The sequence below is a fragment of the Pseudoliparis swirei genome, chromosome 10 (genome assembly GCF_029220125.1).
Source record: "Pseudoliparis swirei isolate HS2019 ecotype Mariana Trench chromosome 10, NWPU_hadal_v1, whole genome shotgun sequence".
In the NCBI taxonomy this organism is placed as follows: domain Eukaryota; kingdom Metazoa; phylum Chordata; class Actinopteri; order Perciformes; family Liparidae; genus Pseudoliparis; species Pseudoliparis swirei.
In genome coordinates this window covers 5,942,539-5,962,881 of record NC_079397.1, presented here as the reverse complement: position 1 = coordinate 5,962,881, position 20,343 = coordinate 5,942,539, and the positions used below count along the sequence as shown (strand labels likewise).

General features: G+C 41.3%; 1 protein-coding gene across 1 annotated transcript in view; it reads left to right on the top strand.

Annotated features, from left to right (window-relative positions):
• The window catches only part of syt1a (synaptotagmin Ia), a 166,366-nt gene that overhangs the window by 117,894 nt on the left and 28,129 nt on the right, over positions 1–20,343 (top strand). Inside the window, exons 4-6 of the mRNA XM_056425497.1 lie at positions 2,430–2,634; positions 12,321–12,493; positions 15,966–16,082. Coding sequence (XP_056281472.1) covers positions 2,460–2,634; positions 12,321–12,493; positions 15,966–16,082 — 465 coding nt within the window. The 5' untranslated portion in view covers positions 2,430–2,459. The remainder of the gene's footprint in view (positions 1–2,429; positions 2,635–12,320; positions 12,494–15,965; positions 16,083–20,343) is intronic.

The following is a 20,343-nucleotide window of genomic DNA, read 5'->3' as shown; positions in this document are numbered from 1 at the left end:
ACGGCCGCATATAGGAAAGAGACTTCATGTTTTCATATTTCTGCTGTGATTCAGACAAAATTGCCTCGCTGCTTTTTGAAAACCTCATTTTATACATTCGGAGAGACATGAATTGGATTTCCGCTCTCCGAAGCTTTCTTTTCTTTGGTGTCTTTAAAGATAATGTGAGCATGATTTGCCACCACATTTTGAGCCCAGCTCTTTGAGGTTTAGAAACAGATATCATTAGAGGCCTTTCTGAGGATAACATTTAGATTTTTCAATTTCATAGAACCCTTTAAAAGAGTTTTTTGTTTGCGCCAGTGAAATACTCCTCGTGAAACAATGCTATGATTGGAAAATGCAAGTTTAATGAGCACTGCACCAACCTCCATTGTGTGTACTGGTGGAAAAACTTTCATATGCCATTATCCTCTTTGATTGCGATGGTGACGGAGACAAATTACAACCTGCACTTAAAGAGTGGACAATAAATAGTTCTTGGTTGCAGTAGATTCGTCATCATGGTACTCAATAGTACACAGAACTGGAAAAACAAAGAAAGAGGCCAGTGTTTTCCTAAAAAATACTTAATTTTCATACGAACTACATATTGTAAGGATACTGTATATATTGTCAGCATGAAAGGCGTCGCTAATATATAGATGTGACAAGTGTGTCGCTGTCACTAGTAGGTTCCCCCCCTAAAGCACCAATAAGCCACAGCAGCCAGAGGGATATTCGGTAATCGTGTTTATTCCGAACGCAGACTGTGTCTCTGCTCTGCATGTCCCTCTCCCGTCTTCAGTCCATCCAGCTCCTTTTGAAGACACAGCCTCGCAGATACACAGACACAGATTGTCATCAGCTGGTCTGATTGTCATCAGACCAGCTGATGACAATCAGACACCGTTCCCTGAACCACACCCCCGCTCCACCCACTCTGCAGCCGAGCCTTAACACCCCCCGCTGCCACAATAGACTTTTTCCCTCAGTTTGCTTTACTCTTGTTTTATAGAGCTAAAACAAAAAAAGGAACGATAAGTTGATAAACCATTAAGCTTTTTAATAATCTTTTCAGGCAACATCACAACACATTTACTGGTTCCAGCTTCTCACGTGTGAAGTTTTGCTGCTTTTTTTTGTCATATATAATAGAAGATTAAATCTCTTTCGGTTTTGGACCGCTGGTCAGACAAATCAAAAAACATGAAGCCGTGAGCTCTTGGAAATGGACGAAAAAAATACTTTAAAAACATAAAAACCTAATTGACCTGAACGGCTAATAACTATGTGTTTGTACAACAATCAAAAGACATGTACTGGATGGAGTACACACTGACTGGTGGTACTCCTGTACCTTAACCCTCCTGTTACCTTAGGGTCAATTTGACCCCATTCAATGTTTAACCCTCCTGTTACCTTAGGGTCAATTTGACCCCATTCAATGTTTAATGTCGGTGTTCTTTCGGGTCAATTTGACCCCAGGCTGTTTTTCACTGTGTCAAACATATAAGAAATATCTACTTTTTTATATATTTAAAGGGCTATTTCGGTAGTCAACAAACAAACATAAAGTACCTCACACTTAAACTTGGAAAACAATATTAATTCTAATAATTTTCTGGAGGTTTTAATTGCTGGGGTCAAATTGACCCCAAGGGTAAAATATGTCAGTAAATATAAAGGGAACAGGAGGGTTAAACATTGAATGGGGTCAAATTGACCCTACGGCAACAGGAGGGTTAAAGTGAGTCTTTAGTGTTAAAGTAAGATAATGTATGAGACTCATTTTCATGAAATATTCTTGAAACTTCATTTCAACCTCCCACAGTGAAAGTGATGCTCTATAAAGGACATTAAAGCGTTGCACGTGCATGGACACATGACTATTCACACATAAAGTACACACACACACACACACACACACACACACTCAGGTTAACATGAATGACACTGTTTCCTCCCGCTCACAAAAGAGCTAAATGCTAAGTCAACACACCTGTTGTGCACAAAGAGCACGGCGTGCTAAGATAGTGTGTGAGCAATCTTCCGTGCTCCGCGACATTATTTACTGTACTTGTTTCGCTTGACTTCTAAAAAGCCCCGAATTTAAATTAAGCCAGTAGCAGTAGACTCGAGATTCACCGCCCCGTGTTGTACGAGAGTAATAAATAACCATGTTATCTCTGCTGTGTGATGCTAATCTGGAGTTTAAGCAATGAGTGAGTAGCTTTGTTCTGAATTCAGCGCGCTGGCCAATTCATCCTGGACCAGAGCTGATGTTTACTCAGGCTGAGCCAGCAGCTGCTCACACAGTCTGCGTCGGCTCAGTCAGCCGACAAGGCGAGCGCCTCTGACACGCATCTGTCACAGCAGGGGGGAGAAGAAAAAATATATACTAATCTGACCCACTTTGTTTTTGTCTTTCTCTTCCTTCACTCGTGCAGCATCTGCCTGGCCGCCCAAGCGTCGTCACGATGACCGAGAGTCGAAGGGAAGCGTTGGCGGCGGCGGCGGCCGAGCCCACCACCACCTTCTCCTCCACGGCCGGCTCCAACACCACCAACGTGGCCGGCACGGGCGCCGGAGAGAAGGACGAGGCCTTCTCCAAGCTGAAGGACAAGTTCATGAACGAGCTGAACAAAATACCGTGTAAGTAGGTTTGCAGTGATTTCTCAGTGGGTCATTTGGAGAGATGAAACGGGAAGAGCAACTTCTTTGATCGTCAAGTTTATTCATTTAAATTATTTATTTTTAGTAAAAAAAATGCCTAAATTATTCATCGCTCCAGTCTTTCTTTCTTTTTTCTCTCTCCCTGAGACTCAATCATAAAATAATACATAAAAGATGAAACAATTATGGGGATCCATTTTCCAGGTCTGTTATTGATTGTTTTCTTTTCTCTGTTTATGACTTTAGACTATTACATTTTTTTAAATCTGTAATAACAGGTTTTAATATCACGTGCACTCTTAATAAAAGCTACATGTGTGTTTTGTGTTAGTAATCTATGTAAATGAGAACTCACCCAGAAGAAAACCATCTTGCTTTCTGTCCTTCAGACATGTTGTTGGTTTAAACTGGTATTGTAAGAACTCAAGTGGATCGGCACTGACATCACAGCCATTATTAACCATCCCAAAAAGCCCCATAATAGAAAAGTCACACATTTCAAGCACATTTATCTAAAACAGAAATTCATGAATACATTGAATATTTAAAAAATATCTAATAAAGAGTGAAAAAAGCACTGGTTTACAGGCTTGACACCTTTTCATGAAGGCTGTTTTTTCAGTCGCTGTGCCTCTACATGTGACGTGTCCATTACACTCATTCAATCCATTCAGTGTGACCCTCGTGGAGCCATGACTCAAAAATGTTTAGATGTGTGTGAACGTTTGCTTATGACGCACAAGAAAACGTCAGAGCTGAACACATTCAATCAATCAAACTTTTATTACAGACTCATGGTCCAGATAGCACAAAACATTCAAATAGAATAAAATACACACAAAACCACAAGTAAAAAACTAAAATCAAAGAACTACACATGCTTTATGAAAAAACAGCTGTACCGGTGTCTCGGCAAAGAAACAAATGACACCATCAGTGATGGAGAGGCAGCATGAACACAATCCTCATTTAACAGAGGACGGTTTATTTGCACTAGGTTTTTATATTTCTAAAATAAAATACCTTATTTATATTCCAATAACCCGTGGTTCAGCTTCATTGTCCATGTGTGCTTAACCAGCTCATTGTGATTGATGGGAAATGAGAAAACATTTTGACTTTGATGGTGTGTACTGTTGGAGAGGTCGCTGTCCCCTCTGTATCAGTGCTATTTAGCCCAAGCCTGACAACCTTCTCCCATCATCTAGAGAAGAACAAGAGTCATTACTTCTTCTACATTCTGACATGGTTTATCTTCTTTTATACCTTGGGCCGAAAAAAAGAAATCTGTCCGGCATAGAGATTTTTTTAATGACTGTTTTCTCACCTCAGCTGCTGGCCGATGGCTCGAGCATAAATTAAAAAAACAGCATTTCTACATTTACTGAGCTTTCTTTTATCAGTCTTTCAAGGAAAAGTCATAAAAATAGGTTTCGCATGCATATTTCATCCTGTTATCTCCAACTTCTGCATTCCAGTTTGGTGAGGGATGTCGCTTACGAGACAGTTTTGTCTATTTAACTTTAAATGATAAAATATACACCAGGAAAAAAACAGTTTTATTTCTTCTGGCTTAAGATACAAAATAATAAAAGTAAAGAAGGTCTGCTAAACTAAGACAACATTACGGGGTCATTCATTCAATACATCCACAAAATCCAACCATAAGGGCTGTACAGAATATAATATCGGGGGCACCACCGAATCCTCACAAACTAAATTAAATAACATTTTGAAGAAGTAGAGAAAAGCTCCCACGACAGCGATGGAAATCAGAGAAAATAAATGGTAATTCAAATATATCAACACGATTGTGTGTACAACAATTACTTTAACACAAAAGCAGCCATCTAATCAATTTGTGAATGATCCATCCACGTTCCAACAGAAACATGAGCACACACACTCAAACAAACACACACACACACACACTGAGGTCGGACTTTATAATCACTCATATTGTGACTGTCGAGCAGAGAGGTTGCCTCAAAGGAAACCAGCGTATCGAATTTCTTCATACGTTATTTAAACACCAGAGGCTTTACTCCCCGATAACAATGAACCTCTGAGCAGAGACGCTGTTTGATCCACGACTGTTGGTTCCACCAGACATTACTCCAAATAAAACAAACAAGCCATGGACATTTCAGCGAAATAAATATGTTTTTGTTTGTTTTAATCAGCGACTTTCTGCTTTTAGGCAGCCAAAGGCACTCACCAACATTTGAATAGCTCCAAAAAGGTTTAATTAAAAGATATATATATATATATAATTTGTTCCCTCTAGGGGACCAATCTGTCATAATTAATAAATGTTCTCTTTTTTTCTTTGAAAAGATTCCGACAACATTTCAGCTCATTTGAAGTTTATTTGCTGCGTCTCACCAACACACATAAACTTCTTCTTGTGCACTCTGGGACTGATCTTTCTGACTTTTTTTTACTTTTGCTGGATGGCGGACACATAGTTGCAGCTAAAAATCTAGTCAAATAAGAAAGAGCTGAAAGAAAAACCCGAAGAGATACATCAGAGCTTCGATGTGTCTCCACTTGACTTTGTGGCTCCTCACAGGCGGCAGAGTTTGGGAAAGTGAGATTACGCTGGTGGATCAGCAGAGCCGATCGTCTCCGCCCGCCTGCTGCTATGGCGATGAGCCAACGGCCGCCCGGCGTCTGCCCTCATTTTTGCAAAAAAGGTTTCCCTGCCGTGAGACACCGTTAGGTGCCCGTCAAACCCGAGCCAGATCAGTCTCCACCCGAGTGGACCGATGGGGAACAGATCCTCCATCTTCCCAGAGCTCGTGTCAGCACTCGAGGGTCACGTACGTGTTATGAGTCTCTGTTGCCGGAGCTTTAGTTAACACCGCGCCTTGATTCGGCTGTTCTTCCTCCTCTGGACACTCAGAAATAGCTGGGAATGACCAATAGTTTGTGTTTTGTTGTTGTACAGTGATGAAGACTATTGTAATATCAACAAATCGAATGGAAATATTTTAATTAGGAATGTAATGGAGATTTATTCAATTGTTCATCCTCCTTATGCTGGAGCCAGAAGAAAATGCTAGTGATCATCAAACTCCGTAGGATTCATCCTCCAGGTACCAACAATGTCTGGACAATATTTAATGGCAATCCAATAGTCGTGAAGATATTTAAGTCGAGTGTAGCTTAAAACAATCCCGCTGACTAAAAGTATAGATTGAGAAGGAAAAGCGTGTGTAACAGTGGAAGTGAGGTGAGATTAAGGCCAGAGGGTGGCGCTTATATTTGGTGTTGCCCAAGGTCAAATGGCCAAATGAGCTGAATCAAAGGTGGAATGTTTTCTCTACAGTATATATTCCGTGTGAACTCGGTTTACGGGCAGAGCGGTCCACTTTAAACTGCTCCACGCTTCTTTGTGCCCCAAAAGATGACAGTGGGTGCTCTCCTATATCTGGTGTCATCTGTTGCTGTAAATCCACTGTTAATGCAGTCAGTGTCCCTTCAACTCAGGATTTCTTGCTGATGCGTCTCCATGTTCCGATAATAATCTCAACAACGGACCGGGCAGAAATAGAAATAATCTCATCCAAATCAGAGAGATCTTTATGGAGGACAGATAGATAGGCGGATCATGATACTCACGAGACGCTTCCTGCTGCAGGACCGGGCGTTGCTCTCGTAAGCGTAACACGATTTAACGCCAAGGTTAATTGACCAACAGAATCCTGCCACGTTGGATTAGTGTGGGCTGCTGGAAGTGGATATATAATGCAAATGCAATATTACACACGCGCTTAAATGCATCCATCAAACTCTATCCAGTTCATAAAAGCTTTTCGTCAAGTGTAAAGTATATATATATTTGTGGATAATGATTCCTTCTGTACACATGACATCTATTGTTCTGTCCATCCTGGAGAGGGATCCTCCTCTGTTGCTCTCCTGAAGGTTTCTTCTCTTTTTTCCCCCTGAAGGGTTATTTGGGAGTTTTTCCTGATCCGATGTGAGGTTTTGGGGCAGGGATGTCTATGTGTACAGATTGTAAAGCACTCTGAGACAAATTTGTAATTTATGAAAATGGGCTATACAAATAAACTGAATTGAATTGAATTAAATATATATCTATATATATATATAGATATATATTTAAGCAGAGACGTCTCATGGCGCTGGCATCCATCTTCATGGCATTCATTTTTTTTAAAGTATCCATCAATGTAAGAGACAAGCTGATCCCAGTCGATATGAATTAATACTTACTAATGGATGGAGGTAGATGATGGAGATGTTTTTTTATCCTGTCAGCTCCTTAATGACTCTTCATCGATGTCAGATACAATAAATTCACAGCAGACATGAAGACTTCTTTAGTTTGGCCGTAATGCTCTGACATGGTCATTTTTCTAGTTGAATCTAATTAACTTAAAATACTAAAAAAGGATAATTCATATTTGAGTTTTTGCCGTCATTTCTATTAAATGTATTTCATGTGACGTTGACCAAAATATTGTATGAATGACTCATAGACCGACATGTTTAATATTACTGTCCTTTCTTTTACTGTATGACTATTGCGTGACTTTCAGATTATCTGTATTCTTTTTTTTTTAAGGACACAAAATGTCACAAAGTGAAACTTGGCTTTTTGCTTTATGTTGATAAAAAAACAGATTTGTTCAGCTCTTGTCAGAGAAACCAAAACCAGAACTGACTAAATCAGTTGTGCCTGAGGGTTTGTGGTAAATTATATTTTCCATTCTACTGAATATAGATATAGCATTAGGCAGGAAGATTTATTCTTCTCATGGAATACCAGGAACCACTAAAACGTTATACAGAGAATAACGTTGAGCTTTGAGGAACAGCAGATGTGGATTTCATCATGCGCATCCCTCCCATTAGAGAAACTCCATTTTCCTTGACATGAACAAGAGATAAGAGCTGCGAGTTGAAGTGCAGCGCACACACTGCCAATACTCCCTCTCGCCCTCTCTTTCTCTCTCTTTCTCATTTAAGAGAAGACACTAACACAATGTAGTTAATCAGAGGATGATTTTATTGCATTTTGAGACTCAGGTTTCGCTAATGAAGGAGCACAGAAGTGCCTTTCACTGAAAGACGCTCGCGTAATGAATAAGATAAGTCCGCGTTCATGCACTGATTTCCTCGGCTAAATGACATTCCATCAGACATCGGGAGCTTTGATGAAATGCCAGCATGAGAGCCGAGTGACGTGAGCATTCTAAGGGGTTATGGAAGATGTACGTTAATTAAAGCTTCTATTTGGGTCAAAAAAACAACTCAGTTTCAGGTGATTGTTATTCATTAAAGGGCCGTCTGCCTACGTCACCTTGTCACCTGACATGTGCCGCAGTCTGCTCAGAGGGATAAGACACAAATGCTCCCGTTTGGTCCAAGGTTAGAGGAGTCTGGTGTTCCTTCCTCAAAGTTCAGCAGGATCTTCCGAAAAGGTTCTGGCTTCATCTCCAGTCATAAGTCTCTGAGCATAATATATGGCACTACCATCTAATAATGGTTTATAAGTTGTAACAATGGCTTCATTAACAGTTAATACACCATTAAGTTCAGCTTTATGAGTCAGTTATAAGCATTAACAAAAAAAAAATCTAGATCTAGAAAACATCTGCACAGCATCTGGAATAATATACCATTATTAACAAAATGTTAAAATGTAAAAGATCTATAAATTGATTACTAACATATAGAACTTCATAACAACTAAAAGATAAACCCTGTAATGTGTACATTCTCATGGGTCTTACCTTCTATTGTAATAAACAATAGGTTGCAGTTATGAATGTGATTAGGTGGTTGACAAAAGGGTTTTAATCTTCCTCCTTTGCAGTTTCATATGTTGGAAATCTATGAAACATTGGTACCGGTAAATATGGTACTAACCATTAAAAGCGCTATTACTTCTAAACCCGTTATATATTGTGTCTAATTAAAAAGTGGCAGCACAAATCTACGTATATTTAATCATTTGGCTTTGACCCGTCCTCAGAAACTCTCCCGACTCTCAGTTTCTTCTGGGTATAGTTTTGTGTTCGTAAAGGAGATGGTGTCAGTTTTGGATGGCTCGCTGTAAACAAGGCCCGTCCAGTGTCACCTCCATCAGCACACGGCTCCGGGGCGAGGCCAGAGCTGGAGATCCTTCAGTTATTTCAGAGCATCGCTCACTGTTTTTCCTTGGGGGAGAGTGCTTATTGATTTTGTCAACAGAGCATCGATTTCCCTCTTCTCTCTCCCCTCGGACCTCGCCCGAAGAAACCACAGCTGAATGCTGGCGAGAAAAAAACAACCCTAGAGTGATAGACTGTAATGTACTTTCCTGTTTTGATGGGTCTTTTTTAAGTTTTTTGTTTTTTTAGATAGTCTTCAAAGGACTTATTTCTTCTCTTGGTTTGTTGGATTTGTAAACACTGTTGGGCTGCTTCCTAAAATACACCACGACGACAACTACATGTTGTCTTTCTCAGGAAAAAGATGGATAGTTTATATTGTATGGTGGCCTTGAGAAGCAGGTGACAAGGAAACAAATTCAGTGTTCTATTTTCTAAGTCTGATTGAAATAGTTTACACTCTCGTGTTTCATGAATTTTCCAGGATAATCTTTTTATTTCCTCAATGCTTGAAAACTAAGTGAAAACTAAGTTTTGACATTCTCCATGCACACGTAACACAATTTACATATACTGTGTGTTAGCAAGTAATATGCTTTAAGACTCACATGAAAGGAAACTATGTTGGGAATAGTATAGTGCTGCACGTGTGCCTCTTGTGGCCAAAATGAGTATTACAATGAGCCTCCAACAACCACAAATAATATGCAAATTGCACTTCTTTTCACATGGAAAAGTAACAGCAAGAAAACTTAGAAAAATAAAAACTTTTTTTTAATCTTTAAACTTTTAATATTTGAAATATGAAGAAAAGAGATTATTATGAAAAAAATATTCTGTCAAATACTTTTTCACCATGTCTACAGCAGATACAAGAATATTGATGATACTTACTTATTTAAAAATGTCTTTCTTCCCATGTGCCTCTCCTCGTCTGGTCATCAAAAGCTTTCCCTATTTCCTTTCAAAAGAGTAAGTTCTGATAAAAACACAAAAAATGATCCCCCAAAATGTGCTCATGTGTTTGTTATTCCTGTCTATTAAGATGAAGGGTGGGCTGCCAGGTGTTTGGTACTGCTGAGTAGAATAAAGGAGCAGCGATTACGACGCTGAAGGGAGAAGTCTGTTGCGAGGTCTCTCATTATTTACCAGCCCATCTGGACTGTATGTCTTCTCTCTGCTACCTAAAACAACCCACTCCTCCTTCCATCATCGTGTGTGTGTGTGTGTGTGTGTGTGTGTGTGTGTGTGTGTGTGTGTGTGTGTGTGTGTGTGTGTGTGTGTGTGTGTGTGTGTGTGTGTGTGTGTGTGTGTGTGTGTGTGTGTGTGTGTGTGTGTGTATACACTGAGGCTGTGTGCATGCATCAGGGAGCACTAACTGTCCGCTGATTACAGTTGAGAAAGGTGTCACTGTGTTGTTGAGCTGAGTGTCTGTCAGTCTGCCGGTTGTCCAGTTTCCCCAGTCGGGTCCACACAGTGAGGCAACAGCATTAATGGAGGATTAGAGAAATGTAATTATTATTTAGCTGAGCTGCGTATCTCCAGGTCTTGAAAAGGTCTTAAAAAGCATTGATTTTAGTTTCCTCCTCGGCATGACCTTGAAAAAGATGTCCAGCTTGTCCTGGGAGTCAAAAAAATAATAAGAATGGAGCCTGGATTAAAAAAACTTTAATTATTGTGAAACTCCTGTCTTATATCATATCTTTATCTTTAATGTTTATGGGCAATCTCATCATTAAGGATGACTTTATTTTGGATTGTTTGTTTTTCAGCAAACAAAGATGTGTGTCCCTGTGATGCAATGAAAATACTTGTTTTTTTAATTAAATGTATGATAAAGTGAGTCCAGGATGTTTTAATCATATTTTTATGCTGTTTTGGTAACTATTTGGGCCAAAATAATCATAAAATGATAATGACATTCTCTCCCATGTCTACCTTGTTGTTTTCATCACAAGTACTTTCGAATGAAACGGAATCATATGCTGCAAAATAACAGCTTCAACCCCTCCCGTTGTGTTGACTATTTGCTTTTCACAATAAAAGCCCTAGATGTCCGTTATGTAACCGGTTCAACACAGGCTAATTCACTCACAGCCTTTGTTCTAAAAGGTAACTTAATAATAGAGCTACAACATCTTAGGATACACAGACAGTTTGGCTCAGACAGTTTTCTCCCTCCGCAAATTCAGTCGAACCGTTAAATGAAAAGGCGTTCAAATCACATCACTGTCAGGATGAAAAGTTTTAATATAAATATTTGCAGGCAAGTATTTCACATTTTGCCCCAGGTGTGTAAAGGCTTTAAGGCTCTGTGTGTATATCCTATCCAACTATTGTGTCTGCCGTGTAAGTTAATACACTGAGATGGAGATGAATTTAGAGGATAGGGGTTTACTGTCCTGATGTGCATTAAAACCACACATGTGACTGCTGTGATGAAGTTAAAGGTTCAAACAAGCCCAGACTTTGTGTCCAATCATAACTTTTGTAAAAAAACAAACACACATCATAGATTAATGAAAATGTCTCTCCAACCTTCCAGCAAGAAACTGCACCATCAAGGGAGAGCTGTTGGCCCTCGGCATAAACACATCACGATAAAGTGACATTGTAAAAGAAGACTTCTACTTCTGGATTTTGTTTTAAGACTCTTTGATGCTGTTGAAGGTTTAAAAAAACACAAAAACAACTTGGCTCAGCTGGAGGGCATAAAATATATATTTTGACAGGACATGATTACTGGGAAATTGGTAATAGGCCTTTGGAGTTAAACAATTTAAATTAAAGAAACCCTCTTGCTCTCGTTCTCCAACTTCCACTGGCACTAAACTCTAAATGTTCCGGTTTAATTAAACCAATGAGATTAGGCTTTTTGGTCGTCTGTAATAAATTCAAAGCCTCACATCGCAACACAAAGGACTAATTCCATCGTGTTTTTAAAGGTGATGCGGCGGCAGAGCGCGTGTGAACGATGTGTGTCAAAGGCCTCGTGAATCTGTCTGATTTGACTGCATCATCGGCTCGTCACGGCCGCCCCGTCGCTTAATGCCTCTCCGTCCCGACTCAAGTCCTGTGTTGCCAGTGATTGCTGTGAAAGTGTCAGCTGTCCGAGAATCTTTTGTTTAAATGGCAAGTGGAAAATGACAACATCTGTTACCTCCACTAAATTGGCGGAAGCTGTTCCGTCGGGGTGTTGTCCGGCTGGTCAGGGCCGATCGTTAAAGAGTCTGCCACCTCTTGATGGACCCAGGCGCCGACTTTGGTGCTGATCTAGTGTCCCATTCTTATTCTTTTTTTAGTCTGCTACTGCTGTCGGGTGTTTTGCACATAAGAATTTCACAAACCGATTATACTTGTATAAAAGGGGATGTGACAATAAAAACTTGAAACTTGAAACTTGAAACACATTTTTATCTCACCTCAGTCAGTTGCTATAACCAATTATTATATTTTTTTGCACAGATATGCTGTTTTCATCTATTTTTACCATAAAAAGTTCTCATCCAAACTCTCTCTCCCACTCGGTGTCTCCCACAGTGCCGTCATGGGCCGTCGGCTCCATCGCCTTCGTGGCCATCATCCTGGTGTTGGCGTGCTGCTTCTGCGTCTGCAAAAAATGGATATTCAAGAAGAAAAACAAAAAGAAGGGCAAAGACAAGGGCAAAAACGCCATCAACATGATGGACGTCCAGGACGGAGCCAAGACCGAGGTAAAGACTTTGAACTTTTGTCGCTGAGCATCCAGAAACTTATCCTCTCATAATGCGCCTAACGCCAAAACTTTTAGATTTTACTCGATCGTGCACGATGTTACGCTAGTAGAAATATACCGAATATACATCATGAATGTTTAGTGTTTCAAGTTCCGTTAAGTTTAACATTATATATTATTTTTATATGTGTAGTGCCTCTATTTATCACCGATTTGATTGATCGCATTTGCAGTTGCATCAACACGTGAAGGTGTGTTTTCACCAATGATGTTGCTGCAAATTTCAAGATTAAAAAAACTATTTTTTGTATGCAATTGCTGTTACTGTATGTATTTTGTATGTCTTATGTATTAATGGTTGCCAAAGATATACATGCAGTATTACTTACCATGATATTCCACCGCTTATTTTAGAAATTAGAATTCAGTATAATTACAGGAGAGTTAACGGAAGCCATTTAAACGGCTTCAGATTGAAGAGAGAGGGTTTCAATCGCTCTCTTTTTCTCCTACTTTGCATTCCTGTGAGTGTTCCTTTTGGTCATAAGAGGACCTGCTCACATGTTGAAGAGTGTGAGTAACGTTTTGCCGTGTGTAATGAAGTGGTATCCACCCAGAGAAATGACATCACCAAATGATAAACAAATGGGAGGGGGAAGTCATTAAACCAGTGCAGACACTTCAAATGGTGTCAGCGCACTAAGTGCACATCATTATACCGCCGTCCTCCGTGGAATCATGCACAGAGTGTGTTCAATTTGCACACCTCTGCTATTAGAGGTGAATCCGAATCGTAGACGGACACCACTGGCATAGTTTTATTACTTCATTACTTATCGTGGAAGAAAGCATGAATTAAGATGTGGATGATAAATACTCATTTATTTTCTAAGGTGGCAGAGAGCAGCTTTAACAGCGAGCAATGTCTCTCAGACAGCACATCTTGTGCATGTTAGAGAAAAAAGATTTCACATTAATTTCCCATATTCTTGCGCGCATCCATTTTTATGTTTTTTCAAATAGCCATGAATCAAAATAAAAGACCCCGTAAATCGGACGACCCCTTATAACTTAAGCTCTGATATCGGTGAATCTGCCACTTCCGAGGCAAGCGGTCATTTCTCCTGGTGTGCCCTAGACTCTGGTGTGTTAACTCCTGTGTGCGGTTGTTTTAATTTGTGTTTCTTCCTTCTATGTCCTCCTTATCTGTGTTGTGTCTGATGACTGTTCGGGATGGTCACTGGCGGTAGGTTCCAAATTGCTGTTGGATCTTCTTAAGCCTGCTGCTCTGATGTTTTATTTTTCATTTTTATGGCCTCTTGACAACAACTTACTGCCATAGAACCAAATATATGTAACTATGCATACAGTACATGTATATATGCTGTATATATGTGTGTATAACCTGCATACACACATATATATGTATGAAAGAAAACACTGGGTGCACATTGACAAGGTTGAACCATGCTGATTTCTGAGCTGAAGTCTCCTGCCTTTTGAATCTTTTAATTTAATTTAAAACAAGTGGTGGGCGAGCAGACGTAGAAGGATTGAGAGGCTCTACAAGTAAATGCTCTTTTGAAACTGGGAATGAAAAGGACGTTTTTTTTTCTCACATGCAATAGAATTTGCATTCACGTCTGTCAACCCAGGTGAAACGGATCGTACTTTTCCTGGAAGCGCAGGAATTGGATTTAAATCATAAAGTCATATAAATTCACGCCTTTGATAAATTAGCGGATTTTATTTCCTCAATCATTCTACCTGCTCTACTTTTAGCTTTTCTTATGTTTTAAAAAAAACGTTCAAAAAATGATACTCTCAATTGATATTTACCCCCAAAAGGCAAAGACCAAAGTGGCTCAGCGTGAACATTTAAAAAAAATGTAAATCAGTGTTGTTCAACCTTTTTGCTTTCACATGAGCAACTTGACAAAATAATAGGAGCAGACCCCCGATATACAACCCCCTTTTTACCAACACCTACCCACCCACTGCTGGCATGATGCTTCTAGCTACCACCGACGTAGGGGTTCACGTAAGAGCATTCGGGGCTATGGTGACAATGCGACTGTGTGTCTTGAGGGCGTGAGCAGACTCGGGGAATGAAGAGCACTGGTTTGTAGCACAGAGAATGCTCTGCATGCCTAATGAAAAAGAGACATCTTGGAAGGCATCTTTTTGACGCTGAATGAATGCCCTTGAGAGCTAGTCTTTGCCTCTTCAATCGCATGTTGGTCCTATAAGAAACTCCCCCGCCCCCACCAGCACCCCTTCTCTCCTCCCCACAACACAAATGCCTCCCCCATGCTACTTCCCTCTCAGTGCCAGGCTAGCGATAGGGCAACTTCTCACTCCCCCGCCACTTCAGACTCTTCCCAATTGATATGTGTTTTTGCCAGAGACTTTATCTGCCCGAAATAACATCAAGGGAATTGTCTTACTGTGATCTTTTCTGGAAGCATCCCTCTCTCTCTCTTCCAACTTTCCTCTCTCTGTGTCTCTATGGGCTGTACCTGAGTCGGAATTTATTGGGCTATTCGTAAAGACTATCTGGCAACCAGTAAATCCAGTGGCATGAGTTTCAGTGATGGTTTTGACCACATTGACATGTCAGATGCGGCCTGCCATAGTGTCATAATGATCATGATTTAACATTTCTCAATGGGTGGGGTGTCCGTGCTATCTGCCCGAGATATTCACTTGTGCATGGGGAAGATCCCATCATGGGACCCTCTCCCCCAGGGACGCTGGACCTCACCGTGGACCGTGCTCCACGACTGTCTCTCTGGGTTAAGCTTGGAAAGGCCCGGGCTGAACGAGGCTCGCGGTTACGGACGCGTGATGATGTCAGCAAACCCACCCATCTCAAAAAATTTACTTGTGACCTTTTTTTGCAGCGTAATCATCATTCATATCTATATAATCGATGTGTTCACGTTTAGATTGTTTACAAGAGCACAAAGTTCTTCATAGATACAGTATGTATATATATATATATATATATTCAAATTTTTAAAAAAATGTCTCGACTCGAATTTAAAGATGCCTGAGGGGTCACATATAGTGGATTTGACTCCTCAACTTTTAGGGAGCAGCCCTTCTTTCCCATCCCCTCTCGCTCCTCTTATGCCTGCACATTGCTCTTATCTCTGGCGACATCATCTGATCTTTCCCCCCTTTAGACAGAAACACCCAGAGATTGATAGAAAGCATCTTCAGGGGACCAGGCCCGGCGCTTTAGTGCATCATAGAGCATGTCCTGGTGTTAACTGCTATGGTGTTTTAGTGCTTGCTTTCCTCGTTTCCTCCCCCTCCCCCCTTATCGCACCATAAAACAAGTGGCAGCTTTTACAGGAGTAGGTCCACCGGCAGGACCCGGGCGGGTGAACGGCCGGCCGGGTGCTAGCACCAGCGACAAACAGGCGACACTGACTCTTGGTGGGTGTCTCCTTCAGGCCTTGAAGGATGAGGAGGATGCGGAGACAGGGCTGACTGAAATGGAGAAAGAGGAAGAGCCCAAGGAGGACCAGAAACTGGGCAAATTACAATACTCCCTGGATTACAATTTCACCGAGAATACGGTAAGGGTCTGTTCTCCGAATCTCTCTGTGTGTGTCGTTGTTGCGAAAGCTCTTCCTTCGTAAGTATGGTCACACCCAACTTCTGAGGGGGTCCAACTTTTCATCCCCCCACAGATTAAACAGGACCCAACCCAGGTTTTGCACAACATTCTCCATTTGCCGCGTCACCGCTGAAGCTTGAGAGCAATCGGACAGGGATATCACGGTGGTCAAGTCCGTTCATTCGCTACGGAGCCTTGTGAAAGATACAGTCGGCTATTGGGATTTAGTTAGTCTCTGAATGTGGTTCTTTCTTTCTACTTGATTGAAAACAGCCGCTGCAGAAACATATGTGCTTTATTTATTTTTTCCAGCAGGCTGAGTTTTTAAAAAAAATAGAAGAAAGAAAAAAAGAATGAAATGAGGAAGCACATCAACTTCCTGCCGCCAGATGTTGTGTGACAGATAATAGACACGGTGCGTGAACACAGCGCTGTCCCTCACTGGGCTAGCTAACTCCCCATTATGAACAGAACTGACAGCCAGAGATTAGACAGGTAAACAGCTCCTGTACACACACCGAGTCACACACTGGCATCGGAACATCTCCCTTACAATAACAAAGAGACTTTTCTCATGTTTGTGTCCCCTTCAATCATCAATAATTATTAGCATTTTGACTTTTGAGTCAATAATTAGTGTTCAGTCAGCCAAGCCCTGATTTATTTATTTTTAGAGGGAACAGTATTGACTCATTTCATGAAAGGGGATATTACGTATACAATATTACATTTCACAGAGGGATTTGTCATCTCGTGGGAGTTAATGACAGGCCTCTCCATAAGGTTCTTCATTACTCCTGTAATGGGCTCCACGGTGGAGCTAAAGTGTAATGAATGGGCGACAGTCTCCCCACTTTGTGACAGTGACCGCACATGACTCATCGCCGCTCATCTGACACACTTTCAGCTCGGTGACGGACACCGTGGCCTTCGGGAAGTGTTTATTTTTCTTCCTCTGGCTTTGAGTGCCGTTGCAATCAATGTGAGCGCCACGGAACTGCTGCAGGAGAACCGACATGGGGGGGGTCGGGATAGGTTCCTTTTCCTGGAGTCCTGAATATGTGGCAGCTGTTAAAGAGAGTATATTTACAGAGAGCAGCGATTGTCTAACCGTGGGATCATTTGCAGTCAGAGATGATATCCGATCACAACTGAGGCGTGGAGATGGCACTTTTCCGTGCATCCCTTACTTTTTTGACGAGATTACCGTTGATTGTTCAAGCCCAATGTCGCTAGAGATTATGTTGGCATTGGACGATTCTACAGCACGCGATTTAAGGACAGAGGATGTCTGAAATACTCAAATGTGATGTCCGACCACATAGAAAGGATCGACTCAAAGAGACGTCATTTGTCCATGACTGCACCGCCAACGCAGAAAGTAGTCTTCCCTTAATGTGGTCGGGTTGAGTGTTGCATGTTTAACTCTCATCACAGACCAATACTTTTTGACCCTATGACGGATATTTCTATAACCGTAGGGGAGAGTTTTAGTTACTTAACCCTCCTGTTACCTTTCGGGTCAATTTGACCCCATTCAATGTTTAACGTCGGTGTTCTTTGTGGTCAATTTGACCCGAGGCTGTTTTTCACTGCGTCAAACATATAAGAAATATCAACTTTTTTATATATTTAAAGGGCTATTTAGGTAGTCAACAAACAAACATAAAGTACCTCACACTTAAACTTGGGAAACAATATTAATTCTAATAATTTTCTGGAGGTTTTAATTGCTGGGGTCAAATTGACCCCGAGGGTAAAATATGTTAGTAAATGTAAAGGTAACAGGAGGGTTAACTAAAACTTCATGTGGAGGCTAATTGGCGTCGTCTATTCTGTAGTTGCAAGGCACAGATGTGGAACTAAATCAGATTTTAACATGTAACAGGAAGTCAAAAATGTGAACATGATCTCCAGGGATTTGCTCTGTCTGCATTGGGGAGTGATATTCAGTATCTAACTCCTAATTTAGGAACTGAACCAGATTTGTATCGAGCTAGATCTTAACATATGATATGTCAACACGAATGTACTTTGTCATACCAATTTACTTTTAAACGCCTCGTTTAAGATGCGGCCGTAAGCACAATTAACTTCCCCTCGATGGCCTAAGAGATCTGCCGCTAAATGTTCCATCGTGCCAAGACAAGAGCGGGAAACATATTAATGTCAGGTCCTCATGGAGAAGAGCTCCAGCTCTGTTTCACCACCACCGTCTGCTTCCTCTTGGTGGTGATGACTCTGAGTTTATGAGGCAAAAGGTTTTGTAAAAGATCCAAATCACTCGGGGAGCGGCGATGCGGCGGCGTCAGGCAAATGCACAGCAAATTAACCACAAAGAGCCGCCTCAGCACAGCAGGAGGGGAATCATCATGCCATTCCTACTTTCAACACCATTACCATATTCATGTGCAGGTCAAGACCAGCCCTATTGTCATGCATCCAGTCAGAGTATGTGCATTCAAACTCATTATTAAGAAAGGATGCATTTAAAAACATTCACGTTTTCTTTTTTTCTGCCCACTTGACGGTTCATTTCTGAAATAAATCGTTAAATAGTACACATGAACTGGAGTATTGGTCCTATTTTGAAGTGTGTGTATGTGTGTGAAGTGGTCACAGCAGAGCCAGGATGCATTTGGGACAAAGCCGCCCCGAGATGAGCTGCCAAGAGGCTGAATCCCCATCCTGGAGCCACGGCCTCACTGAACCGAATCACAGACAAACAGGGACGGGTTGAGACCAGCAGCCCTCTGTCCGCCGCGATAGGGACTAAGTCTTTAGTTAAACCCACACGCCCACACAGATGTGCAAACATTTTGTCTATTCAGTGTTTCTCTCAAAGGAGCGATGGTCATTAGTCAGGTGTGAGAAATAAATGGTGGCATAATTAGTGCTAAAAAAGAGCGTTGGTTGATGAGTAGCTCTACAGAGTTGTGAAGCTGGAGGAGAGTGTTTTTGTTCAGCTAAAAGTGCACCACATGTCCATACATAATTTCCAGTCTTTCCCATGACTCATTTTTGAAAGATAATTAGGATGTAAAAAGGAATATATGAAAAGCTCCAATGACTCACAGCTGGAGCCGAATGTGAGAAAAGAAAATGATGGTTTACGCATAATTCAACTTGCGGGAGCGGCGCGCTCTGCTTGGTTTGTTTTTGATTAAAAGGTTTGTGAGTTGGGGATTGGAGCGCCGGCCGAGTGGTCACACAACAGGAGGGAGGACACACAATACGACACATCGACATCTACTGCCGCTCCCTTGCTCTTATCGCTCGCCTGAAGCACCAGCGCCTCTCCCAGTAAAGAGGGCGAGACATGCTGTGTCTGCCACTGACTGCCGGTGATGGACGGCTGGAAATCAGAAGGACAGCATGCGAGGATGAAATTGCTCCACTCAAAATCCGAGTGCCACTCCACAGCGTTTCACTGCAAAACATGTTTACGTTTAGGTTTGGGTAATTGACAGCTGGAATGAGTGTGACTCTTTTGTTTTGTTTTATTTCGAGTGATCACGATGAGCCTCGGAAAGTTATATTTATGTCAAGGGGGTCCATTGACATCGGGACAGAATCTCATCTCGGTGTGTTTTCCAGGTAACGTCAAGAAAATGTTGTGCATAACCTGGGGAGCAGCGAATAAAACGAGTCCATACTCTCCATGATGATCTCGTCTTGTGTGTGTGTGTGTGTGTGTGTGTGTGGGTGTCACTTCATCTCATTAAGACATTTTTTTCCCTTACTGGAATCTCGCCAACATCCAATGCAGATCAGCACATTATCATGCATACTGTACATACTATTATATGTCTATTACATATAATAGTACTGAGACAAATACTGTGTATTAAATAAAACATTCCACCTATTTGTAATGATGGCATTGAGATTGGTTTGCTCCTCAAACACAGAGATAAAGAGCAAGGTCACGCAACGTACATTTAGCTCACTGGCGTTTTTCGTTATGTAAACAAAAGAATGTGTCACGCAGAAATAATCTCATTCGTCAAATTAATGCGTGGCAGCAAATAGCGGGAGCTTGTTTTTTCAAGCAATCAAAGCGTATATAAGTCTTTGGTTTCCAGCCTGCGACACTGTTTGCACTTCATAGTGTTGGTTACTTGCCTTATGGCGTTTACCAACTGCAGCTAACTGTCATTGTTTCCTACTTTTTTTCTATTTACCACTGTGTCGCCGGCGGCGCCGCTCACTGGGCTAAT